This window comes from Spironucleus salmonicida, chromosome 7 (genome assembly GCF_000497125.1).
Source record: "Spironucleus salmonicida strain ATCC 50377 chromosome 7, whole genome shotgun sequence".
Taxonomy (NCBI): Eukaryota; Fornicata; order Diplomonadida; family Hexamitidae; genus Spironucleus; species Spironucleus salmonicida.
The window spans coordinates 647,483-670,675 of NC_090602.1; the positions used below are offsets into that span (position 1 = coordinate 647,483).

At 34.9% G+C, this 23,193-nt stretch overlaps 14 protein-coding genes and 1 non-coding gene across 15 annotated transcripts; 6 read left to right on the forward strand and 9 right to left on the reverse strand. All coding sequences in view use genetic code 6, as the record gives it.

The window, feature by feature from the left end:
- Positions 1-1,266: 1,266 nt before the first annotated feature.
- On the reverse strand, positions 1,267-6,990 carry SS50377_27116 (uncharacterized protein; the record flags this gene model as incomplete). The annotated part of the gene is made up of 1 exon (XM_067910910.1): positions 1,267-6,990. The coding sequence occupies one exon, from the start codon at positions 6,988-6,990 to the stop codon at positions 1,267-1,269; it is 5,724 nt and encodes a 1,907-aa protein (XP_067761597.1).
- A 1,675-nt stretch (positions 6,991-8,665) lies between these two features.
- Positions 8,666-8,738, forward strand: SS50377_t20109. Its single transcript has one exon. It is a non-coding gene; the product is annotated as a tRNA-Thr (tRNA).
- An 81-nt stretch (positions 8,739-8,819) lies between these two features.
- Positions 8,820-9,644, reverse strand: SS50377_27117 (uncharacterized protein; the record flags this gene model as incomplete). The annotated part of the gene is made up of 1 exon (XM_067910911.1): positions 8,820-9,644. The coding sequence occupies one exon, from the start codon at positions 9,642-9,644 to the stop codon at positions 8,820-8,822; it is 825 nt and encodes a 274-aa protein (XP_067761598.1).
- Positions 9,645-10,547: 903 nt separating this feature from the next.
- On the reverse strand, positions 10,548-11,492 carry SS50377_27118 (uncharacterized protein; the record flags this gene model as incomplete). The annotated part of the gene is made up of 1 exon (XM_067910912.1): positions 10,548-11,492. The coding sequence occupies one exon, from the start codon at positions 11,490-11,492 to the stop codon at positions 10,548-10,550; it is 945 nt and encodes a 314-aa protein (XP_067761599.1).
- Positions 11,493-11,543: 51 nt separating this feature from the next.
- Positions 11,544-11,846, reverse strand: SS50377_27119 (uncharacterized protein; the record flags this gene model as incomplete). Its single annotated transcript, XM_067910913.1, has 1 exon — positions 11,544-11,846. One exon carries the CDS (start codon positions 11,844-11,846, stop codon positions 11,544-11,546), a length of 303 nt encoding a protein of 100 aa, XP_067761600.1.
- Positions 11,847-12,504: 658 nt separating this feature from the next.
- SS50377_27120 (uncharacterized protein) lies at positions 12,505-12,768 on the forward strand (the record flags this gene model as incomplete). Its single annotated transcript, XM_067910914.1, has 1 exon — positions 12,505-12,768. One exon carries the CDS (start codon positions 12,505-12,507, stop codon positions 12,766-12,768), a length of 264 nt encoding a protein of 87 aa, XP_067761601.1.
- A 233-nt stretch (positions 12,769-13,001) lies between these two features.
- Positions 13,002-13,964, forward strand: SS50377_27121 (Ornithine cyclodeaminase; the record flags this gene model as incomplete). The annotated part of the gene is made up of 1 exon (XM_067910915.1): positions 13,002-13,964. One exon carries the CDS (start codon positions 13,002-13,004, stop codon positions 13,962-13,964), a length of 963 nt encoding a protein of 320 aa, XP_067761602.1.
- Positions 13,965-14,110: 146 nt separating this feature from the next.
- On the forward strand, positions 14,111-15,418 carry SS50377_27122 (Exonuclease family protein; the record flags this gene model as incomplete). The annotated part of the gene is made up of 1 exon (XM_067910916.1): positions 14,111-15,418. The coding sequence occupies one exon, from the start codon at positions 14,111-14,113 to the stop codon at positions 15,416-15,418; it is 1,308 nt and encodes a 435-aa protein (XP_067761603.1).
- Positions 15,419-15,433: 15 nt separating this feature from the next.
- Positions 15,434-15,637, reverse strand: SS50377_27123 (uncharacterized protein; the record flags this gene model as incomplete). The annotated part of the gene is made up of 1 exon (XM_067910917.1): positions 15,434-15,637. The coding sequence occupies one exon, from the start codon at positions 15,635-15,637 to the stop codon at positions 15,434-15,436; it is 204 nt and encodes a 67-aa protein (XP_067761604.1).
- A 355-nt stretch (positions 15,638-15,992) lies between these two features.
- Positions 15,993-17,309, forward strand: SS50377_27124 (Exonuclease family protein; the record flags this gene model as incomplete). The annotated part of the gene is made up of 1 exon (XM_067910918.1): positions 15,993-17,309. One exon carries the CDS (start codon positions 15,993-15,995, stop codon positions 17,307-17,309), a length of 1,317 nt encoding a protein of 438 aa, XP_067761605.1.
- Positions 17,310-17,324: 15 nt separating this feature from the next.
- On the reverse strand, positions 17,325-17,528 carry SS50377_27125 (uncharacterized protein; the record flags this gene model as incomplete). Its single annotated transcript, XM_067910919.1, has 1 exon — positions 17,325-17,528. The coding sequence occupies one exon, from the start codon at positions 17,526-17,528 to the stop codon at positions 17,325-17,327; it is 204 nt and encodes a 67-aa protein (XP_067761606.1).
- A 68-nt stretch (positions 17,529-17,596) lies between these two features.
- On the reverse strand, positions 17,597-17,938 carry SS50377_27126 (Double-stranded DNA-binding domain-containing protein; the record flags this gene model as incomplete). The annotated part of the gene is made up of 1 exon (XM_067910920.1): positions 17,597-17,938. One exon carries the CDS (start codon positions 17,936-17,938, stop codon positions 17,597-17,599), a length of 342 nt encoding a protein of 113 aa, XP_067761607.1.
- A 703-nt stretch (positions 17,939-18,641) lies between these two features.
- SS50377_27127 (LMBR1-like membrane protein) lies at positions 18,642-20,252 on the reverse strand (the record flags this gene model as incomplete). Its single annotated transcript, XM_067910921.1, has 1 exon — positions 18,642-20,252. The coding sequence occupies one exon, from the start codon at positions 20,250-20,252 to the stop codon at positions 18,642-18,644; it is 1,611 nt and encodes a 536-aa protein (XP_067761608.1).
- Positions 20,253-20,473: 221 nt separating this feature from the next.
- Positions 20,474-20,698, reverse strand: SS50377_27128 (uncharacterized protein; the record flags this gene model as incomplete). Its single annotated transcript, XM_067910922.1, has 1 exon — positions 20,474-20,698. One exon carries the CDS (start codon positions 20,696-20,698, stop codon positions 20,474-20,476), a length of 225 nt encoding a protein of 74 aa, XP_067761609.1.
- Positions 20,699-20,895: 197 nt separating this feature from the next.
- Positions 20,896-22,458, forward strand: SS50377_27129 (DinF protein; the record flags this gene model as incomplete). Its single annotated transcript, XM_067910923.1, has 1 exon — positions 20,896-22,458. One exon carries the CDS (start codon positions 20,896-20,898, stop codon positions 22,456-22,458), a length of 1,563 nt encoding a protein of 520 aa, XP_067761610.1.
- Between the last annotated feature and the right edge of the window lie 735 nt (positions 22,459-23,193).

Here is a 23,193-nt window from a genome sequence, read left to right on the forward strand (position 1 = left end):
AATTCTACTTATTACACCAATAAATCTAATAGTTAAATACTAAATCCAGCAGATCAATAGCTCTCTTCTAGCGATGTCTGTACCAACTTAATGCAATGATTCCATTCAAGCCATTTATCCTCTGCCCATTCACACTCCCTCAAAACACTATAAGCTTTCCTCAATTATATCATAACATCCCTAAACCATTAAATTGCTGCTAAAATACCTCATAATAAATTGATTTAAATACGATTATTTTAACCCATTTTAACCCCAATAAACCGCATTCAGCCCTCCATGCAACCCTATACCCCCTTATTCACTCTCAGACCGCCCCGCAAAACCTGCTAATTTCAGCCTATCCTATCAAAATTCTACCAACTCCCTCAACGGCTTATATCAGCATATAATACTAACTATAATAACCTTCCAAATTTCCGTGACTTTCTACGGTAGAACCACAAATTTTTCACTCCAATTTTTCACTTCAACGGCGCATTTTTTAACGGCGAACAGCACGATTTTGAGCGCTACAAACGAATTGAGCGGGTAGTTTTTTGGCGTTTTAAGGACTTCAAAAAGGTCATTTTTCCGCCTTTCGGAATGACGTTTTTAGCGCAAATTTTCGCTCCAAAACTGCAAAATCCATCAAATTCTAATAGCTCGCAGGGCGCAAAAGCTTCGTTTTAGCATTTTTAGGGTGCAGGTTTCATAGAATTTCGTGCTGATATAAAGGTGAAAAAATTACTTTATTGTAGTAAGAATGCGTATAGAAAATTAGTGATTTTTGCGGTAGCGGGTGTGAAAAGATGTTGTAGACAAAAATTAGGAATGTGTTTATTATGTATAGTTTATTTAATGGTAATTTAATTGTGATATAACGTATATGTTATATCTGATCCAACGAAATAGGAATTTGATTTTTGCATGATTTAGAGCGAAAACGAAAATGTGAAGTTTTGGGGTTGACATCCGCAGGATATGGCTATTCTGAATGGGTTCAGTTGTGGAGTTGAACGGTGAGTAGAAGTTACCAAGTTAACGAAATTATGGTGTATATGTAAATTTAAGGAGCAGTTAGGAGAATTTATTAGACTACTTAGTTAATGTGATATTAGTCATTTTTACAGCTGTAATTGGAAGCATTGCCTTAATGAACACAGTTTCCAGGTTGAATTGTTTTATTTTGTATAAGAATGACAGATTTTTCCAAGCTCTAGCATGAGTTATTATGGGAATATAGCTACAAATGCTTCTAAGGTTATGTCAAATATGACATAGAGGTCAGAGAAATTTTTCAACATCATCTTACGATTACACCTCTGTTTATTATTTAGCAGGCTCTTCTTTATTCTGCTAATTATATATTAAATCTATTTATTAGATAATCTTCTCAACAGTCTAATTTTCTATATTTCTTAGATAATCTATGCAAAACATAGAAGACGTATTGTTGCGTTTACAGTTCACAAAGTAGAAAATGTCAAGACGGAAAAATTTATCATTGAATAACTATTTGCTTTCCTACTACTATTCTTTTTCTTTTAATTCTTATAAGTAATCAAGTACAGTTGTGTTTTTTGTTCCGTAAGGTGATATCGTGTTCTTATCTTAAATCTTTTACTACACTTTTAATTACTATAGTAATTATTTGATCTTTCCTAATAACACTTTAAACGCAAAATGAACTATGATTTATGGCAATCCGAACAGATTTTTCCAGTAAGTGTTAACATTAATAATCTCGATTTCTGCTTATTATCCTTTCTCTAGAACGCTAGTGCACCATTCTGATATTAGATTTTGCAATTCCTAAATCTCTTCCTTTGACATTACTTTTACCTAATTCGGAGTTGCACCGCCAGGTTATTATAATACTTTTCCGTCATTGACTTAGCTATATTATTCTGTTAGTAGTGGTACGGATAGCACCGCATATTTTGATGCGGTTACAATTTACTATTAGAATTTCGATTCTTTTGCCAACTAACTTTAAGATAATTAATTAAATAGCTAACATAATTCGAGCATATCAAACGCAAGTTACTAGTCTAGTACCGATAGTCCTACGTCTTCCTAATTTGTTTCAGATTCGTTAGTTGGTGTTTACAATCCTATCGCCTAGTTCCATAGATCCATGTAATCTTAAATTCCAACTTAGTCTTAAGTTGATTGTTTCCCTATTTAGATTTGTACATCCTTTTATGATTTCTCTCCTAATAGTAACTCACCTTTTATACATGTTAGCATTTTATCAACAAAACTCTAATATGCCACTGCACTTTAATGTTTTTATGTAGCAACTAATGTGTCAGCTGTTGGCTACTTAGCGTTTTCTTATACCTATTCAAATTCTTTACTAGCCTGTTCTATTAATAATGTAGTTTTTTCCTGTGTCGTAGATTACAGTTCCTTTTCCTTCTTCAATATTTCTTTTAATATGTTCAGTGTATTCATGGCGGCATTTACAGAACCTTCGCGTTCTTTTGATATAATTTATTTGGATGTTAAATCTGTTTAAGCGTCTTCAACCCGTTATTTCACAGTCGCGGTCATATTCGTAGCTTCTGTTTAATTCTACGTTAATAATTCAATTTATTAATTTGCATTTATTAGCCTTTCTGCTAGATGTTTTATTGCTTCTAAACGAACACTACTATCATACTTGGCTTATAACAGTTCAAATTCAGCTTACGCTTTTATGGCAGCTTTTGCAATATCATTATCTTCATTAGTATTTTCTGTTAGTGTTTATTACCAATCTTTTGCTTATTATAACTATATCTCTGCCTATTCAATATTAAACTATTTTCTTGGAGAAACTGATGCATATTATGCATATAGTAATGCTTTTTCTGCTTTTTCAATCTCTTACACTGCATTTAACATTGCGTATTCTTACCGTTTTTCGTACTAAATAACTATATTTTTAGCATCTATATTTGGTTTGCTTGCGTTTAATTTAGCTGTAGTTAGTTCTGCTTCCGCTTGGTTGAATTTGGCTTTGGCTGTAGTTAGTTCTGCTTCCGCTTGGTTGACTTTGGCTTTGGCTGTAGTTAGTTCTGCTTCAGCTTCGTCTACTTCGTTCTTCAGCTATTCTACTTTATCATCTGCTTTTACCACTTCGTTCTTCAGCTATACTACTTTGTCATTTGCTTGGGCTACATCATTATTCAGCTATTCTACTTTGGCTTTTACTTCACTTAAAACCTCCGCCTCTTTCTGTGCTTAGTATGCTTCTACTTTTTCCGTTCTTGCTTCATATTATGGACTCACCTAGTGGTGCAGGCAAATCTGATTGAAGTTTTGCTGGTATTTATTTGTTACATGTAAACATGTTGCAATCCCAGTATCTTTTTATTTTTCAAACAGTTCTTCCCCAGTATGGTTTCCGGAATCCATCAACAGGTTAATGCTTGAAACTTTCTTTCCTTCAACTTCATGGGCCTAAATTGATAGCATGCTTTTGTTAGAAAATGAATTTATTATTGTATCCTCCACCCCGAATAGTGAAATTAGATAATCCGGCATCGGCGGAGATGTATCAACAAATAGATTCGAAATGCAAGTTTTATCAGTAATAGTTACGATCGCAAGTTTCTCATCCTCCTATAGTAGACCTAGTTGTTTTAGCTTTATATAGCAAACGCTGGCGTTCTGAATAGCTTCACCAACGTACATATTTATGTCTGGCGTAGTGCAGTACCAGTATTTGTCAAAAGATTTTTGTAAAAACATGAAAAATGCACCTTTAAAAAGCGACTAAAACTGTGCATAAATTTCTTTCAGTGTGGGGATATTATTCTATTAGACCTACAGTGGATTCATATAAATTTCCAGATACTGTGAATACGTGATAACCTATTTAAAAAGTTTAGTTAGCCCACTCATATGAGTAGGTTACTGTCTGCATAATGATACAATAATGATTATCGCGGATGATATCTCTGATATCTGCTGCTACTTAAGCAAACCCTCGATTTATCCCGTAGTGCATAACTGGCTAAGTTAGGCTTAATCCGATTCTCCATTTAGCATGGTAAGCGTATCTAGAAACCTCTAGCTTGCTAAGAAATGTAATACGAACACCACATCTCGATTCAGCGTTGAGGATGAGGTGAGATGTAAATGTTTATTAAATTCTGCAATCGACTACGGCTTAAACAGTACCTATTTGCATTTCTAATCTATGCGCTAGTTAACTCCAACTTATTAACCCTACCTAATTATGAACAATGAATTGTGAATTTGCATATGAGAAGAAATCTAATGCAAAGGAATAGACTTCTAATTAATAGTGAACTAGAATTATTGTGTAGAATTAAAAAAGTACGCATTTGTACGTTTATTAATAATTATCTATGGGCACACCAAGGGGCACAAGAACTGCATCTCTGCCGCTAGCGCTGGAACTGTCGTAAGGTAGAAATCCTTGATGCTCATATCTATTACCTTCTTCTTTACGTATTGGATCATAGAATCGTCAGTGAGGGCTGCAATTTGCATACCTTGGTAGTAGTGTTAAGTCAAGCAGGAGGAGTGCATTTAGGAGGTACCCAGTATATTAGATTGAGTATATTGAACTTAGCCTCTACTGCTTTCAGAAGTATAAATAAATTAATTTTATCTAATGGAGTTTATAAGTGCTAGATCGGTCCCAGCTGACAAAAAGTTACAGTTACCATGCGTTATTATTTGTATTTCTTGATAATTTAAACTAGAACTTAAGTCAAATCTTATCTTAAAAATAGAGTTTAATTACACAATAAATTTATCAAACGAGTTTGAAGAATCAATAAAATAGGCATAAAGTTTGTAATTAATTGAATCAATACCTGTAAATCTGGGTGGCTAGTTGGTGTAATTCATTGCGTAAGATAAATTTCTCCAAAATATAGTCTCCATGCTTCTTGGATTATAGAGCATTATTAGAAAATGATATAATTATTGCTTGAAAACAGCTCTATTTGGATATTCCTTCAAATTTATCATCATTTCAGAAAAAAATTTATGGTTAATAATTGATGTTTTTACATCAATAAAGTTTGGGGAAGAAATAACTATTAAATCTACTAAAGCAGATGCATTTGTATCAATTAATAAATCATAGTAACAAAGCTATTTGAAAAAATATTCTTCAACTTAATCAGAATCAAGTATGGATTTTATTTTTTAAGCAAGCTTTTCCTTTATGTTTAGTAGACTTTAATCACATTTATAATCTACAATTGTATTTTCATCCAACCATTTTTATATTTAGTGAACGTGTTAAGTACCTGTGGTACCTACAAGTATTTTTAAAACATATTCAATACAAGATCTAGCCTAATCAATAAACTTGTTCATATATTAATCAACAAGCTATACAATTATTTTTTCGACTTGATAGTAATTATCTTTCTAATGATTTAGGCATTCGTCTACTAAAACGATTACTTTTTGCGTTTTATCATACTTCTATCCTTGAATAAATAATTTATAAGATTCTTTTAATTCTTTTAATTAGATACGATCTTTTTCATTTAATGTTTTTTTATAATATAAATTCGTAAGGTTTAATTATTAGTTTAAATTCTTGTCTGCTTCGCAATAAGCCGTAGAATTTATTTAAAAAAAATTATCTAAAGATATATTTTTAAATGTATTAAAGTCTGTTTATCCACTAAAATACTGATCAAATGCACTTCTTATTTAATTAGTTTAAGCTTCCTATTAAAAACATTGGATATAAATATTAATTTTAGAAACCAAATAGGATAGGTAATTGTAGCTAATAAGGCCCTAGTTTAAATTAGACATAGCAATAGTTTCAATAGATATATTTGTACTAGATGCAAAGATATTCTTGAGATTATCTCCTAAATTAATAGAACTTCTATTATATAATGGTTGCAGTTATAAATCTGAATTCTAATATTAGTGTCCTATATTTATTAATATAGGAATTTGCAGCCCCGAGAACAGGTTGAAGTAGAAGATGGTGTGCAGGGTGACGGTTTTCCCGCTCCTCGAACTCTGGCTCAGAACCGCATTATCGAGGGGGAAGAATGCTGAGAACACCGCAAAGTACTGCGCCTTGAAGAGGTAGGACACGTCGCACATTTGCTGGAAGATGAACTAGTTGCTATCGTTAAAGTCTAATATGTTTAGTAAATGCACTGGGAGCTCAAAGATATTCTTGAAGACTTAAGTGATTTTACGGACTGTAAAACTTTCGATCCTATCATTTCTATTCTAGTCTATAAAAGTAGTTTTATATGAAATTGCAGATGGGTGGGTTGCAGTTGTATACATTTCTTATGCATGATGAATATAAATCTGAGGGAAATTTGGGAGATGAATTGTTTTACCAGATTTCACATTATTAATATAACCAGCATCTTCAACAAGAATTTCCATATCCTATTTTTAATATTAAATAATTTGATTGTAAATAATGTAGGCACTATAGCCTAGTATCATTGGCAGGAGATGCGCATATTGCTATTATTTATGGGCAGCCAAGCCAATTCGCTCCAAAATAACCAATTTCATGGAATAGGACATTTTACCGTCAAACCTGAACTGGCTCAATCCCGCCATGGTATCGAGCTACTGAGTGTCGATTCTGAGGAGCTAGGAGACTATTATTATTTAGTTGGTTGGCTTATAGTAGCCGATATCAGAATAGCTAATAAACGACACCGTTGAGAATCCCATTTGCAGAGACAGCGAAGCCAAGTTCCGCCAGTACTCGGTGACTGCAGTGTTGGATGCTTCCAGTTCATCTTATATTATGATCAGCTGGATGTTGCTTCTGAGCATCAGTCCTTGCCTGTGTTGCCACAGGAAGAGGTGCAGGAGGCTGAGGGCTTCAACAGTATCAATGGTTATTTTCAGGTAGCGTACGGTATCGCCAACTTCACTTATATTAAATTCAGTTCCGATAAATGAGAAAGTGACCTTCTCTGCTAAGAGCTTCTAGTTCTGATCGAGGCAGCGGAAAACAATTCGGTATGCATCTGTCATTTGGTGGAATGGTTATATAATATAATGCTGCATGCATTATATAATATATCATGTATGACAAGTAAATGATATAACGCTCAAATCGCCGATCTGGATAATATGCGAGTGTAGGTTACCTTCCTTCTAGTATTAGCCCACTTTAATATTTGTGCACTATGTAGCAAATAGACCAGTTAGGTTACGAGAGACCTTGGCAGTGGTTGGCAAATGAACTACACCCGTGTGAAGCATGCTATTTGCAGAAACGGCCACCCTAGCAGTCCAGAAGCGAGAAATTCGTGCAAAGTTTCCATATTTCAGCAAATAGGTATTGGTACTTAACTTTCTCCAGCCGGTCAAATTAAAAGGACTCCGAAAGACGCTATAAGTAATATTTTGGCTCAAACAAAGTATTACTATTAACTTGCGCTTGAGTGGTTGACAGCTTTATTGTTAGCAGTATGGAAATTGCTTTACGTGAGAAAACTTAGTATAAGCCGTTAAACTAATAATAGAAATTAATATTATTATATTTGAATACAGAGATCGTTATTGGAAGATCGCCATTATATTTAATTATTTAGAGCTTAGCTTAAAGTAAAATATAATAAGTAACCAAAATATTACTTAATCAGTCATATTTTCTAGTAGAATGATTTTGGAATAAAAATCAACCTTGAACTCTAAAGTATTATTAATAATAGTATTCATTTTCCTTCGTATCCATTGATTATGCTATCAATAATATCTTAAAAAATGAACTACAATGTTTAATTATAAAATCCTCCTTAATTTCCACCTTAAAAGTCAATTGTACAATCAATAATTTCAAAAATAAATATTATAACAAAGCATAGACTTTTGTTTTTCGTAAATAAACTCAAAAATATACACAAAAATAATATTCTTGTTACCATCTCTTACTCACCAATGTATATATCAGTAATAAGACTTCTAAAGACAACTTAGAGTGACATAATTCCTATAAACATATAAAAATTATTATGGTTACGTAATTATATTTTAAGCACGAGACAAGTCTCAAAATAACTAAATTGGATTATAGATGACATACCAAGTACAGATTTTTTATAAATTAAATATAAACCAGGAAATATACTTTAAAATGCATAACTTACCAAAAATGGTCCTATTTTGTCATGATAATTGATATTTGCAAAATAAATTAATATAAAAGCATTTATAAATGTTAATATAAATGCTTTTAAAGAATTAAGCGGAATTGCTAAATTTTCACGTAAAAAAGTAGCAAAAAATGAATTTTGCTAGTAAAAATACTAAAAGTGAGTCAAGAATAAAAACGAATTAGAATTATTTAATACTTTGAAGAAGTCAAAAAACAGATCAAGTATTTTTGCTGGAATCTCAAGTGCTTCATTAAATTATTATTGGTGAGATATTGAAAAAGATTCTGATTGATGAAGATCAACTGATGAAGATATTTCCTCTTCTTCGTAAGATTCTTCAATATATACTTACATTAGGAAATAAACTATATACTATTAAAACTATATAATAATTATGAAATTTAATAACTACTGTTTTAAAACTTATACTAGCTATTCATAATGAGTGTATAGTTTAGAAATATAAATAGTACTATATATTTATTTATCCATTTTAAACACTATAAAATAATATATATACTTAGATGTATTATGACTATAATTAACATCGTCGTTTGGCTCTGTTGGTAGAGTACTTGACTAGTAATCAGGAGGTCCTGGGTTCGATTCCTAGAACGATAGCTTTTTTTAAATCACCGAAATCGACATTCCTAACTCACAAAAAAGTTTACAATCTCTTATTCAAACATATAACATTTTCCCTCACTTAAATTTAGCGAAAACGAGCCCGCCCTTGCTCAGGACGATTTCGTAACTCTCAGGATCGACGAGCATCTCCCAACCCTTAATTTTGAGTGCATAAGCGATCTGCGCCGATCTCAGTAAGTACCCGATCGTGGCGCTGTCCTTGTCCTCGATACCGACTTCCTTGTACCTGACGACGATTTCCTGCATTTTTTAGGTCATTTCCGCGTTGATTTTCTTCTCCAGAACAGCGTCCGCGTGGTTCAAGTTTGCGTAATAAAGCTCCTGAATCGTTCCCGCCTTGCCCGTTTTCGCGAGAATCCGCTCCAAAATCGCGGCGTCGAAGTCCTGCGCGAACGCCAAAACGCAGAATTCGGCGGCGTAGTAATCGACGTCCTTGAGGTCCTCCGCGAACTTGTACTCCTGGGCCAGATTCTGCTCGGCGGCGGCGGTTAAAATGGCGACAATTTGGGCGCTTTCGAGGGGGGAAGCAGTCGAAATTTGCCTCGCTGAGTTCTGCGTCAGCGCGCTGTTCTTGTAGAAGGCGCCCGCCAGCACCGCGCGCAGGGCGGCGTTGAAGATTTCGAGACGTTTCTGACGTTTTTCGGCCTTGAGGCCCTTGAAGTACGTGGATGCGTAGAAATGCGAAATTGCGTGCAGCTGGTCTGCCAGCTGCTCGTAGTTGACGAGGATGGCGGCTGCAAAGTTGTTCTGATCGGAAAACGAGGTGATTTTGGCAAACTGCGAAAGGATCTTCTCGAAGTCAGCTGCCTTGTCGAACAGGGGTCTGAAGGTCGCGTGCTGGTTGTTGATCAGGGCAGAATAGGCAGCTATATAGTCCATTTGGTCAGGGGAGCGAAAAATGGAAAGTTGAATAAAACATTAATATTATATGAAAATAATATGATAGTTTTTTGTTTTTGGAAGTATGGGGATGAGGGTGAAAACTTGGTCAGCTTGTTGTAATTTTGGTAGGTAGTTTTGGTTTTGGTGGCTAGGTAGGTCTTTTAGTTGGTTGGTGAATCGGTTTGATGTCTGAAATTTATCGGTAGCATCCTTCGTACAATGTGGTATGGTTAGTAAAAGTAACTAGGAAATTACGAAAGTGAGCTAAACTATTCATTCCATTGAGCTAACCTCATCTAACATGTCAAAATCTAAAGAAATTGAAAGAATATCTAGTGAGTCTATTGCGTTTAAATACTGTTTAATTAAGGTGTTTTTATTTCTATATGGCCTCATGTTTGTTCTATCAGAACATGGGCCAACAGGTAAAGAATAAGAGCTAATAGGCGTAAATACGAGCTTGGGAATTAAAGGTTTTATTCTGGGTGCACATCGCTTCATTTTTAAAATTTAGGATTAATTCTAATTTCATTTATTATCATTAATATACTATGTATTCAATTTAAATTCTACTTTGTAAATGAAGAATATATAATCTAAGCGTATTTATAAATTATTTTTAAATTTTCAAGTAGTGTAAATATAGATTTCTATTTTCAATTAAAAGTATATCGCCTATTTATATGAATATTATTTGAAATCTTTCTAGTTCTAAATCAGTATAGGGGGGAAATTTGGTTCCTCTAAGATATAGAAAGATTTTATTTTACAGTAAAATATTTATTATTATATTATATATTATTAAGATATAGTGATAATACTTCTATTATTAAATCATATAATAATATTTATACTTACTCAATAACCTCCAAAAGTCGTAGAAATCGACTTACTTCCAGCTCACTTCATGTTATTTTTCACCTTTTAGACGATGTCCATGTACTGCACGAATTCGGTGTAGAACGAATCAGGCGCATTGACGCTGAAGGTGAAGAAACCTGCGTTTTTAAACTCAAAAACGATGCAATCCGAGTAGTACCGCAAACTGACAAAATCCGTCATTTCTAGCGGAACTTCCAGTCCAAGTAGGCTCTCGTGGTCCAAAATTGAAAAGTTTTCGACTCCGACTCCTATATAGCAGTATCGGTATTTTCCGGAGATTTGACGTACAACTTCATTGTTATTATAGCAGGTTAGCTCCACGGCGGGAGTCAAAAACTCTGGAAATCGATGAAGATACGAAAGCTCCAAAATGGTGCTTTTCTGCAGCTGCTAGAGGTCGAATTACTCTTCCTGGAGCCGCTTCAGCGCTGTAAACAGGTTGCCAAAATCGGTCGAAAATTACCTGTTAAGCTGCGAGTGCCGCACGAAGAACTGCACATCCTCAGGGCACGAAAAAGACTCTTTTAGTAGCCGGTGAAAACGTATCACGAGTAGGTTGTGGTAGGCCTTCCCAGAGAGCTCCGTTTCGGTCAGCAGGTGGCCTATCGCGAGCTTGTATATAGCACTTTATATCAGCAGTTTCTAGTAAGAATCTGAGATTGGGACGAAGTTGCATCCCACAAGGTGCTTCTTACGTAAATGCTCAGACTCGTTCACGGATGAGACGCCCGTGAAGAGCGGGAACAGCACTTTAATAAAAACCTGCTGAATCTGCGTTATGCGCTGAGTGAGAGAATAGATGATATCCTGTTGCGAGTGAAACGATAGCGTTTGCGCTTCTAGCATCGATATGCTTATCAGTTTTGGGAGCATGAGCTGAATGTCATAGAATGTGGAAAGCGGGTCAACTGGGACGAGGAGGTGCTGTCCGTCCTGGAAAAATAATTTCAGAGGTAGTGACATTTTTTTAAGAATAGTTTATAATAATATATAATAACAATAAATTAAAAATATTCAAATTTATGGCGTTTCGTTGTCTGAAACCGTTCTGGTGCAGTCTTCGTCCAGTGTTAGTGCAAAATCAAGTCCTTTAGGGCCTGTGAGGATGATTCCATCTCCGCAAAGGGCTACTCCTGAAGAAATATTTCTTTTTAGCCCAGTTTGTTACTATTAAGGTTTTAAACTGCCTAGAATACTCATGTCTTTTTCTACGTTAATATTTGGTATCTTTTGCAGCTCTTTCTAGATTCTATTCATTAAATTATCTGAATGGTTTTCTCCCAAACCTTTATATTTATATGCTAAATTAAATTACATTACGAAGTTTAATAATTGTTAATTTTATCGTATATAATAAAACTATTGCAGAATCTCAGCGAACATTCTTACTGAGTTTTTCATCATTTATTTTATAATTAAATGACTATATAATTGCTAAATAATCAATTTCGTAATTTATGTAAATACCTATATTTACTTCATTTAATTATACGTCTTTAACTTCGCTATGACAGTTATAGTAATACAATCCCACCAGAATCTAGATTCTAATTAAGGCAACTGTTCGCTCTCTGATTTAACCTATTTTTCACAAAAGCGATTTTTGAACGGTTTAAACCCAAAATCTCAAACAATCTCTATCGATCAGCAAATCCAATAATAATGCTATTATTACTGCGCCAGCAAATATAATTCCCCATATTCGTTTAAACCGTCATTCTCCGACGGATCCGCATTTTAATCCTTACCCATCCTTGCTATTGCCCGCCAAATCCTGTACCAATTTCTGTTTTAGCAATCTTTATTATTATAATCATATATTGATATTTTTTTTGAGTTTCTAAAATTAAATTTAACATACCATTATTATATATTATATGTCATAATACTAAGAATCCGTAATTCTTAAACGCTTGATATAAGAACGCATTATTGTGTGTAATTAGAAAGATTTTCTAGAAAAACATTCTAACAAATGAGTACCTCAGGCGCACCGTCCAGCAGCAACGCCATTTTTGCGCAGAATATGATGGCGACGCTGCTGCCAGCCTGCAAGCCGCAGTTCCATTTCGTGCTTCGCAAAGTCGTTGATTTTGTAGTTTTGCAGCTGCAGACCGACGCAGAAATCCCGATTGCGGAGTATGCAGCGAGCTGTTCGATCGACCCTGCCGTCTTCATAGCGGTCTAGAGACGGTGTTTGAGCCATGTCGATTTTGATTTGCTTTAGTTTTTAGTGTGAATTGGATTTTTAAGTTAAAATTGTATATAATATGCTAAAATAAATTTTTGCATAAACCAAAATTTTAAAAATAATATATATTAAAATATATAATAATGATATATATTTATAATGGAATTAAATTTATTGCGAAATATTAAATAAAGTATTGTATACATTTCATGCTATTTGTTATACAATTTTAAAATTGTACAGTAGTTAGAATCTTAGATTTGATCTTTCCTTTAAGAAAAATGCGTGTCCTGAGCAAACAAGACATCCTTACCTACTACACCTTTGCCCATGCCATTAACGCCACCGAATCGGCGTTCGTTCAGTACTCTACGCAGCCAAACACATGTCCCGTCCGTGCTAATCTTTAGACTCCTTCTGGAAACAATCTTTTCATGCCGGCTTCAACACAAACGTCGTGTGGTTGTAAAATCGTTACTGTTCGTGCTGGAAATCTCAAGAAGAATCTTCCTACTATTAATGCTATACATGCTGATATTGATGAGGAGACTGGGGTAATATCAACTATTTTAGATGGGGCCCAGCTCACAATTTTTAGAACAGGAGCTGCTAGTGGTGTTGCAACCAGATATTTAGCGAAGAAAGACGCATCAAGTCTTCTTGTGGTAGGTGCTGGTATTCAAGGTATGGCTGGAGCTTAATCTGTTTTCTTAGAAAGGAAAATTACTAAAATTTGCGTTTTTGATACCAGAAAAGAGTGTTTCCAGAAATTTTAAGAAATTTTTTAGGGGGTAGAGATTATCTAGTTAACTGACATTAATGCTGTCAACGAAGTTATTGGCTAATATGATATAGTTATTACTACAACTACTTCTGAAACTCCTGTTGTAGACCTTACTAAACTTAAGGAAGGATGTTTTGTGAGCTGTGTAGGTGCTTATTAGCCACACACTAGAGAGGTGGATATCACACAGAGACAGGTGAAAATAGTAGTTGATACAAGAAGTGGATGCTTTGCTGAAGCAGGCGAAGTTATAATACCTGCAAAGGAGGGAAAGTTAGTCTTAGATGAAAAGATTCCAGAAATTGGTGAAATTGCAGCTGGTAAAATTAAAGGAAGAGAAAATGATACAGAAATCATTATTTTCAAAACAGTTGGATGTAGTTTATAAGATTGTGTTGTTGGTAGAGAAATCGCAATTATGGGAGCTCAGAAGGGTCTTGGTGTCGTTGTCGAGATGTGATAAAGTTACCTTAAATTTCACTATTAATTTATCTGATTTCCAGTATCATTGAGTTTATACTATATATTATTAGAATAATAATATTTTAAATATTACTACTATAGTATATCTATATATTAAATAATTTATCTTACAGTCCTTGAGTAATGGGTATAAAAAAACTTACAGGGCTTCTTCCTTAGACGCCAATTCCCTATGGCTACTTTATAAACAAAACAATTGCAATAGATTTCTATAATTTTGCATTTATTTCAGCGCCATATACTGGATACGATCTGATTGTAAGAGATAATGTGCAATCGTTTTATATATTTTTTAATAGTTTGATTAAAAAAATTATGAAATATCGCAATGCGAAGGTTATTATATGTCAGGATGGATAATTGTTAGCTGGAAAAGCTCCTGTTTCGCTTCCTAGAATGTAAAAACGAGAAAAGATTAGAAAATCTATAACTAAAAATACGAAAAGAAAAAGAGCCTAAAAATTAACTTCTAAAGGGTTTAATATTACAAAATTATAATGCCAAAAAGTATTTGAATTATTAAAGAAGGATTTTCCTGAAGACAGATTTAGTGTTATTTGTGCCCCATACGAAGCTGATTTTTAGATAGACTACTTCGTTAAATCTGGAATGATAGACTGTGTATTATCAAATGACTCAGATATGCCATTATTAGGTGTTGATGTTATTACACATTTTGGAAGTAAGAGCTAAATGCTTATCTCCAAAACCGATATGGAAATGTTTATTTCTAAGTATGGAGGTATGGATTCAATGTTTAAGTGCTGCTTATTGATGGGCAATGATTATTATCCAGGACACAATAAACCTATGGATGATATTTATTAACAATTATTAGATAATAATTTTGATCTACTGAAAACTGCATTTGCTCTCAACTAAAATAATTCTCGTTATTCAGATGGCCAATTAGTTAAAACCTTATTTTTAGCTTATGCTATCTAGTATTATCCATGTATTTTCGATTTTTCTAAAAAACAAATTACCCATTTGCGTTAGATATCAAAAGAAGATTAAGAAGTTTTTAGGACGTGTTTTGGGAAAGATATAGTAGGCAAAGAGTCATCTGACGAAAAAATTATTATGTAAATTTCGGGATATGCTTTAAATAGTTCCAAAAAAATTAAGTCGTTATAATTTTTTAAGAATATTTTTGAGAACTCGCTTAAAAAAATGTACCGCTAACCAAAATAATTTAATTTAACAGACTTCAGCATTTTAAATATATTAAAATGTGTAAAAGTTGAGGGCACAATATATAGATATGAAGACAAATAGTTTGACCTATCCGAACCTGCATTATATGCACATTATTTATTCCAGTAAAGCATTTAAGAGCAGCTTTAATTTAATTTCAATGAAAAGATACCAGAAAATTATATCCACATTGATCTATCGACAGAGATTGATAAAGAATCTTCTATGGAGTGAGGCTAATAACGTTTCTCACTGGGCGGTGTACACCTGCCTGGCGAACTGGGCCATGCCGGCGACCACGTGCGCGTCCACGCGGATGGCTGCGGCAATGCGACCCACCTCGGACTCGTTGGCGGAGAGCTCCTGCAGGATGGGCATCTTGGCGGCAAGGTTCTGGACCATGCGCTGCTTGGCCCGGTTGGACTCGAGGACGGAGCTGACCGCGCTGAGCATTCTGCGTAAGGAGTGGAGCGGCTATAATACCGTCGGCGCAGCCCACAAGCCCAAAACCCTCACTCCGCTCAGAAGCTGAGGTCGTCGTCCCCGAGCATGTCCTGCACGCCCAGGTCCACGCGGTTCTGCAGCAGCAGGCCCTCCGCGCCCTCGCCCTGCGCGAGCTGCTCCAGCATGTTCTTGATCCTCCTATTGCCTATAATTAAACTATATATATTTATACTTGTTTTTAAGAATAACCTTAAAATATAATATGATTAAGCAATACCTGATAAAGTTATATAAATTGTTAAATATTGCTCAGATATAATTTAATCACAATATTATATGATATGATATTTCCGTTTCATTATAAATGGGAGTTAAAAATCTTTCGTCAATTTTGCCAAAAAAGTAGCTTCCAGCTAACTATTTTTGTGGTAAAACTATTGCAATGGATTTTTACAATTTCGCATTTACAGCAGCTCCATTTGCTGGTTTTGATCTTATACAGCATGATAATGTATAATCGTTTTTTACTTATTTCAAGTCTTTAATAAGGAAGATCCTATCATATTAAGATGCTTCAGTTATTCTCTGTTATGATGGATAATTGTTGGCTGGAAAAGCTCCAGTTTCACTTCCTAGAATGTAAAGAAGATAAAAACTGAGATCATAAATCACTAAAAATATGAGCAAAACTGAAGTTAGAAAGTTGTGTACTAAGGGATTTACAATCACTAGAAACCAGTGCTCTCGTGTTTTTGAGATGTTATGTTAGAGTTTTGATAAAGATCATTTTAATGTTCTTTGTGCACCATATGAGGCAGATTTCTAGATTGAATATCTTGCTTAGTCTTAAATGATAGATTGCGTGTTATCAAGTGATTCTGATATGGCTCTATTAGGTATAGACGTTATAATGGATTTTGGATCTAATATCTAAACTTATATTGATAAAGTAGACATGACAAAATTTATTGACCAGTTTGATGGCATTGAAAATTTGACTAAATGTTGTATGCTGAAAGGAAATGACTATTTTCCTGGGTTTGATGTAAATTTTTAAGACGCGTTAGATAAGCTACGCAAAAATAAATATAACTTACTATAAACCGCATTTTAGCTTAATTAAGAAAGATATATCATGTCACAAGTTAAGATAATAAAAGCTTTCTTCTTAGCATATTCTGTGTAGATATACCCTTTTATTTTCGATTTTAATATCTAGAAGATTAGGAATCTTAACTAAATATCAGAAGATGATGCAGATCTTCTTGAGTACTGCTTTGAAAGTAATATAATTGGTTCTACAGAATTTATACAAAACCCTGTTAAATATATTTCTGGTTATGATTTAGACACGAAAAACTAATCCTGGCTATAGTCTAACGAAAAATAGCGATTTGAATCAGCATTGAAGTCTAAATTTTATCGTACTCCAACTAAGTCTCCTAAACCTGAGAGTAGCATTCTAAAATTACTACAATGTGTCAAAACTGATAATTTTAAATATTGTTGTGGATAATAGGAGTTCGATTTGTCCCAAAATTCTTACCACACAGATTATCTTTTAAAACAAAGCAAATAAGACCAAAATAAGTTCTTATTTGGAGACTTGACACCAGTAGTCCTTTAGAAAAAACCTAAGACATCTTTCGTTATTTCTAATTATGCAATAAGCATAGAGTGAGGCTAATAACGTTTCTCACTGGGCGGTGTACACCTGCCTGGCGAACTGGGCCATGCCGGCGACCACGTGCGCGTCCACGCGGATGGCTGCGGCAATGCGGCCCACCTCGGACTCGTTGGCGGAGAGCTCCTGCAGGATGGGCATCTTGGCGGCAAGGTTCTGGACCATGCGCTGCTTGGCCCGGTTGGACTCGAGGACGGAGCTGACCGCGCTGAGCATTCTGCGTAAGGAGTGGAGCGGCTATAATACCGTCGGCGCAGCCCACAAGCCCAAAACCCTCACTCCGCTCAGAAGCTGAGGTCGTCGTCCCCGAGCATGTCCTGCACGCCCAGGTCCACGCGGTTCTGCAGCAGCAGGCCCTTCGCGCCCTCGCCCTGCGCGAGCTGCTCCAGCATGTTCTTGATCCTAGCCTCGTCGACGCTCTGCGGCCCGATTTGGCCTGTCTGTGCGAGCTGGAAAATCACGGCCTCCACGCGGGCTGCGCGCTCTGGCGCGACTAAGGAAACGCGCTCGAGTCTCTGTCTGGCGTCAGGCAGCAAATAGTGCGAAAGGACTGCCTGTTTCTGCTCAACTTGCTCTTTCTGGGCCTGCTTTTAGGCTGCAGTTTGAGGAATTTAGTACTTATCCATCCGATTGTGGAGTGTGAAAAAGATTTATATTTATATATAATAATGTTAATATATGAAACAATAAAAATATATCGTTTCATATTCAATAAAAATTAAAAAAACTAAATTTCCCTGTTGAATTTGCAGTGAAAATTATAGTCATATTATAGTTATATTAGGTGATTATGATAGTAGGATTTTTGCATAGAGTACAGGTGGTATAAACTAATTTAAAATTAAACTAGTAATTTAGAGCTAATAGGGTTTAAATCATACCTAGTGTAACTAAACTTCACTGCAATAACCTCAAATCATATGTATCTTAAAATGATTCGCTATCTGAAATCTCAAATTCTTATTGAATCTAAACTATCTATGATTAAATCATTATGTTCTCCCTGATATGTGAAGGAATCAGACTGTAGAGATTTGGACAAGTTTTCGATTTTGGGTGAAGGGGTATTTTGGTCATTTTTTATACACAGGGATAGCCTAAACACTATATTAGTAGATATTAGTGAATATTGTTTGATCTGTTGTATATGTTAAATTATATAACTTATAATTTATATAAAAGGTTTGTTTTCACTAAAGTTTTAATTTTAATTTTTTAATAACCTATAAAGTTATATTATTAGGATTAATTAATTCGTCCGCAGTTTATCCATTCTATGGAGTAGTGTGAGGGGTATGCATATATTATACAAAAGTAGGATGGTCATTTTCAAACTTTGCTAGATCTCATTTCTATCTTATTTTTCCTCTTTGCTTTCTTTTCAGTTTTATTGTTGATCATGTCCTCAATATCTGAGTCAATTTATTTAGGTTTTAAAAATATGCATAAAATGAAACTGATTACCATGACGCAACATAGTACCGCATATTGGAAATGGAACCAATATCTTAAATATTAAATATTAGAAACTCCGACATTAAACAAAATACCAGCCGCCGACCCATAAGTAAAACTAGAAAATACAGTGGTAAAGAATTACAACGACGCTAATATACCAATCAACATAATAGATGCATTAAACAAAAATGAAGAGATTTATGTTAGACCTTTTTACATTGGATGTATTGATACAAATAAAATAAACCTAAATCCAAATTTTGTGACCCCTTTCAAATAGCAAAATATTACAAAAAATGCAACAATTGCAAATATAATTGAAGAAATAAGAGGAACTCCTATACCTACTTGAGCTAAATAACATAGCTCAGATAAAAAGAAAGCTATTGTTCTATCATGCTTGAAAACTTAAGGAGCAAATTAATATATAAGTACCATAATATACTGGGCGGCCATTACAAATGACCCAATTGCACATAAAATACCTAAGACTAAAGAAAAATAATACTTAAGTGGATTCGCAGAATCTTTTTAGTTCATAGCAATAATCTCAGAATAAGATTAATACAACTCTTATGCTTATCGTTCTAATATTATGGCTGCTTTGAGGAGTTTTTTATTGTTAGAAAATAAATTCTTATCGCTACCATAGCGAAGTTCTCGTAAAACTACTGATCTAGGTGTATTTATAGTTAATCTTAAATATAACGTATCAATTTTGGTTAAAATACGCTATGCTTTAGTGATATACTCTTTTTTAAATTTAATAAGTTACTATGTTGACATAGCTTTAGGTCTTCTTATAAATTTTTTAATTAAATCAATAGGTAATGCTGCAGTTCCAACGCCTAAAAATATAATAAACATGATTGAACCTAAAAAAGATACAATAGCAAAAAGATATGTTTAAAAATTTAAAGGAAGAACTATAGTGGTTTTCACGGATGCTCCCATAATAATATTGGTTGACTTTACAAGATTTTCGATATAGCCTGTTTAATCTCCTATTGTGGCTGAATCTATCATAATTGTTGGAATGTCTGCATTTCCAATGGTATAAAATAAAATTATTGTTATAGCAAAAATAATTGTTAATAAAATAAGCAATTAAATAAAAGCAAAAGAGTATTATTTAAAACAATTAACCTTTTCCTCGATCCTGATATCTTAAATAAAGAATAAATAAGGTAGTATAATGAATGCAAAAATCATATTTATATAAACGAATATTTACCATACTAGCGTCATAAATGTTGCTCTAGGCGTAAGAAAGGAAACAGCTGCATCAAAAGGAATAAGTAACGGCGTAAAGATTGTTAAAAATATTGAAATAATGATTATAATTCTAGGGAAAATAGTTTTCCAAACTTCTTATTTATCCGCCCAATAAATAAGTTAATATAATGCTATCATTACAGAAAAACCAATGAACACAGCTGCTATAATACCTAAAAGAATGTAAGAACCAGTAATTGAAAGCATATTATTTAATAAAGTGGGATGGTATATAATATTATATCTTGTTATGAAAAATAATTGTTAAATATTACTAATAGAAAATAAATATTAATAAATATTGAATAATATTCATTAAATACATCTGAGTATATGTAATAAACTCTAGATTCCTAATTTTTAAAGATAAATTTCTGATTAAGCGATAAAATGCAGAGGCAGCAACTTCTCAAAGTGAAAATACATAATCACAAGAATTCAAAGTTCTAAAGCGTTTTTATCGTCTCTGAATCAAAATCATAGTAAGTATCATCGGATAATTCTAAATTTAGCATCTCCATGCGGTCTCTCTAGAAAATTGTTTAGGAGACGGATACACTAATAAACGACTTCAACTAAGATGTCTGTTTCAAAAGAGGAGGCAAACTTATGTTGCTACCCCTACCAGACTTCGCTTTAGTTTCTTTATTCATTTCAAAATTATACTAGTTTCCAATACAATATAATTAAATCCAAATCTTTACAACTAGAGAAACTTAAGATTTTCGTTATTATGAATTTATTATTTAAAATTTTCGTTTTTAATATCTTACTTATAACTATATAATATAAATATTTTTGTTTTCCATATAAATTATATTATAAATATATAATAATCATTAAACAAAAAATGTCAGAAGACAATAAAGACGATGAGAATTTTGCACCAGAACCTTCACCAACCGACAATCTTCACGAATACTATGTCAAAACTGACCCTTCAAAGATGATCTTAGGCGCATTCATCCCATCGATTCTGCAGAACATCCTCGCTACATTTTCGTACCTACTTTCGTACTCGATCCAGACGCTCTACTTCGGCGACTAGACAATCTACTCCTACGCTTCCTTCATGCCCATATGGTTCATTTTCGCGATCCTGGTGCCCTGCTCCGCGGCGGAGGTCACGGCGCTCCAGTACGCGAAGCTTATCGGTCGTCGCGCCGCCGTGGACGAGTTCCAGCAATTCTTTGCCCGTAGTATCTGGGTAATGGCGCTATCTGGTGTGCTTGGCTCTGCCATGTCGCTTGGGATGTCCGTGGTACTGTTCGGACGCCTCCACGCATCGCCGACGTATAGGCTCTTCTATTACGTCTGGTCCGCACTGTATCCGCTCCTAGTTGCATTCTCATTCGGACCAAACTTCTGGTTCAGGACCGAAAACCGTAAATTCCTCATATTCTGCCGCTTCTCGTACCAGTTCGTCACGCAGCTCCTAATCGAGTATGCACTCTACTACCTCTTCGCGCCCAGCAGCCCATGGCCTACGCTGGTAGCGCTGATCGCCTCATTTTCGCTCACAACCGCCTGGCAGGTGTTCCTCATCAAGGAGAAGACGATTTTCTCAATTCTGGTGCGCTACGTTGTCAGATTCGATCTGGGGCTCTGCAAGGCGCTTTTCGTGCCCTAAACATGGCTGGTTGAGGCGAAGGCCATTTTCCTACCGTTTATTGACATCTTTTTCCGCGTCGCCGCACAATCCGGAGAGGCAGCGGCGGTGCTCATTTGCCTCCATTTTGCGAGCTAGTACGAAGACAAATTCTACCAGTTCGCCACCTACCTCGATTTAACCCTCTACTACATGTTCGGAGCGCTTTTCAAAATCGTTGGGAACACGTTATATCAGGTAATTTTAACGCCAATTCACGTGAATTTCAGCATTTTGCAGTACAACAGAACGCTAGAAATCGTCAAAAAAGCACTCACGTGGTACGTGATTTTAACAGCCGTAATCGCCCTCGTTTTCTACTTCATATTTTCGCAGCTGGCCTCGTTTTTGACCTTCAACCAGGACGATCAAACGCACAATCTGACGTTCCTGTACTTCCGCGACTACCGCGCGCACCTGGGCATTATCGCCATCGTGACGACCGTTTCGAACTCGCTCGAAGGGCTCATAATGACGGCGCTGGCGTTTTCTGGGCTCGACAGCAACAGGTTCTACCCGTTGAGCCTGCTGCTCGTACGCGTCGGAATCGCCGTCTACGGCGGCGCGCAGCTCATGACGGAAGTGGGCGAGTTCGCCCAGTTCGGTTACGTGCTCCTCTTCGCGAACTGCGGCGCCGCGATTTGCGGCGTCTTGTGGCTCGCGTTTTACGTCGTAAAATTCAAGCTCGTCTGGAAGGAAAAGCGGCAGCGCAAGAAGGTGAGTTTGGACGAGGAGATGGCGAAGATGAAGGAGGAGGAGGAGTGAGGGATTGGGAATTATTATATAATAATGATAATAGAAAAAATGTGGAGTGGGAGAAACTGATAATGGTTTTTTGGATATAATAATGATAATAATATTGGTGGAAGGGGAGTGGAGGGGAGAGGGGAGGGGAAACTAAAGGGAATGAGAAATTATATGGAAGAGAAATAGAATAGATGAATGACTCAGAGGATGTATCGGGATATCGGATTGAGATATGATAATGGATGTAGTGCAATATGGTAATCTTTCCTCATCGAATGCCTTGAATGTTGCTTTTGGAATATTAGTTATTATCTTAGTTATTTTAGTTATTGTTTTGACAATTTATTTAGTCAAAAAGCCAAAAATAATTTAACCAGACATATAAAGTCTGTTTTAGAACGAATAGATAGGAATAGTACCTCCATTATTGTAAACATCGAGGTAATTGTAGTGAAATAAAGTAAATCATCATATTATTTTCTTTAAAACAGTATAACAGTAAATTAAATCTAAATCTGTAAATAAATAGAATAGGTTACTATACTTGTAATATTACTGACTGTGAGTTTAATAAATTATATTTATTTATTAATTACAATATGAACATAAAGTTTATGTTCATATGAACTTATTAACCTAAATATGGTGTTCAACAAAAAATCGTCAGAATAAAATTTTATCTACATAATCGTATAATACTATTAATTTTATACGCTAAGTAAGGATACATAAAAGAAGGAAGGAAGAAAGGAA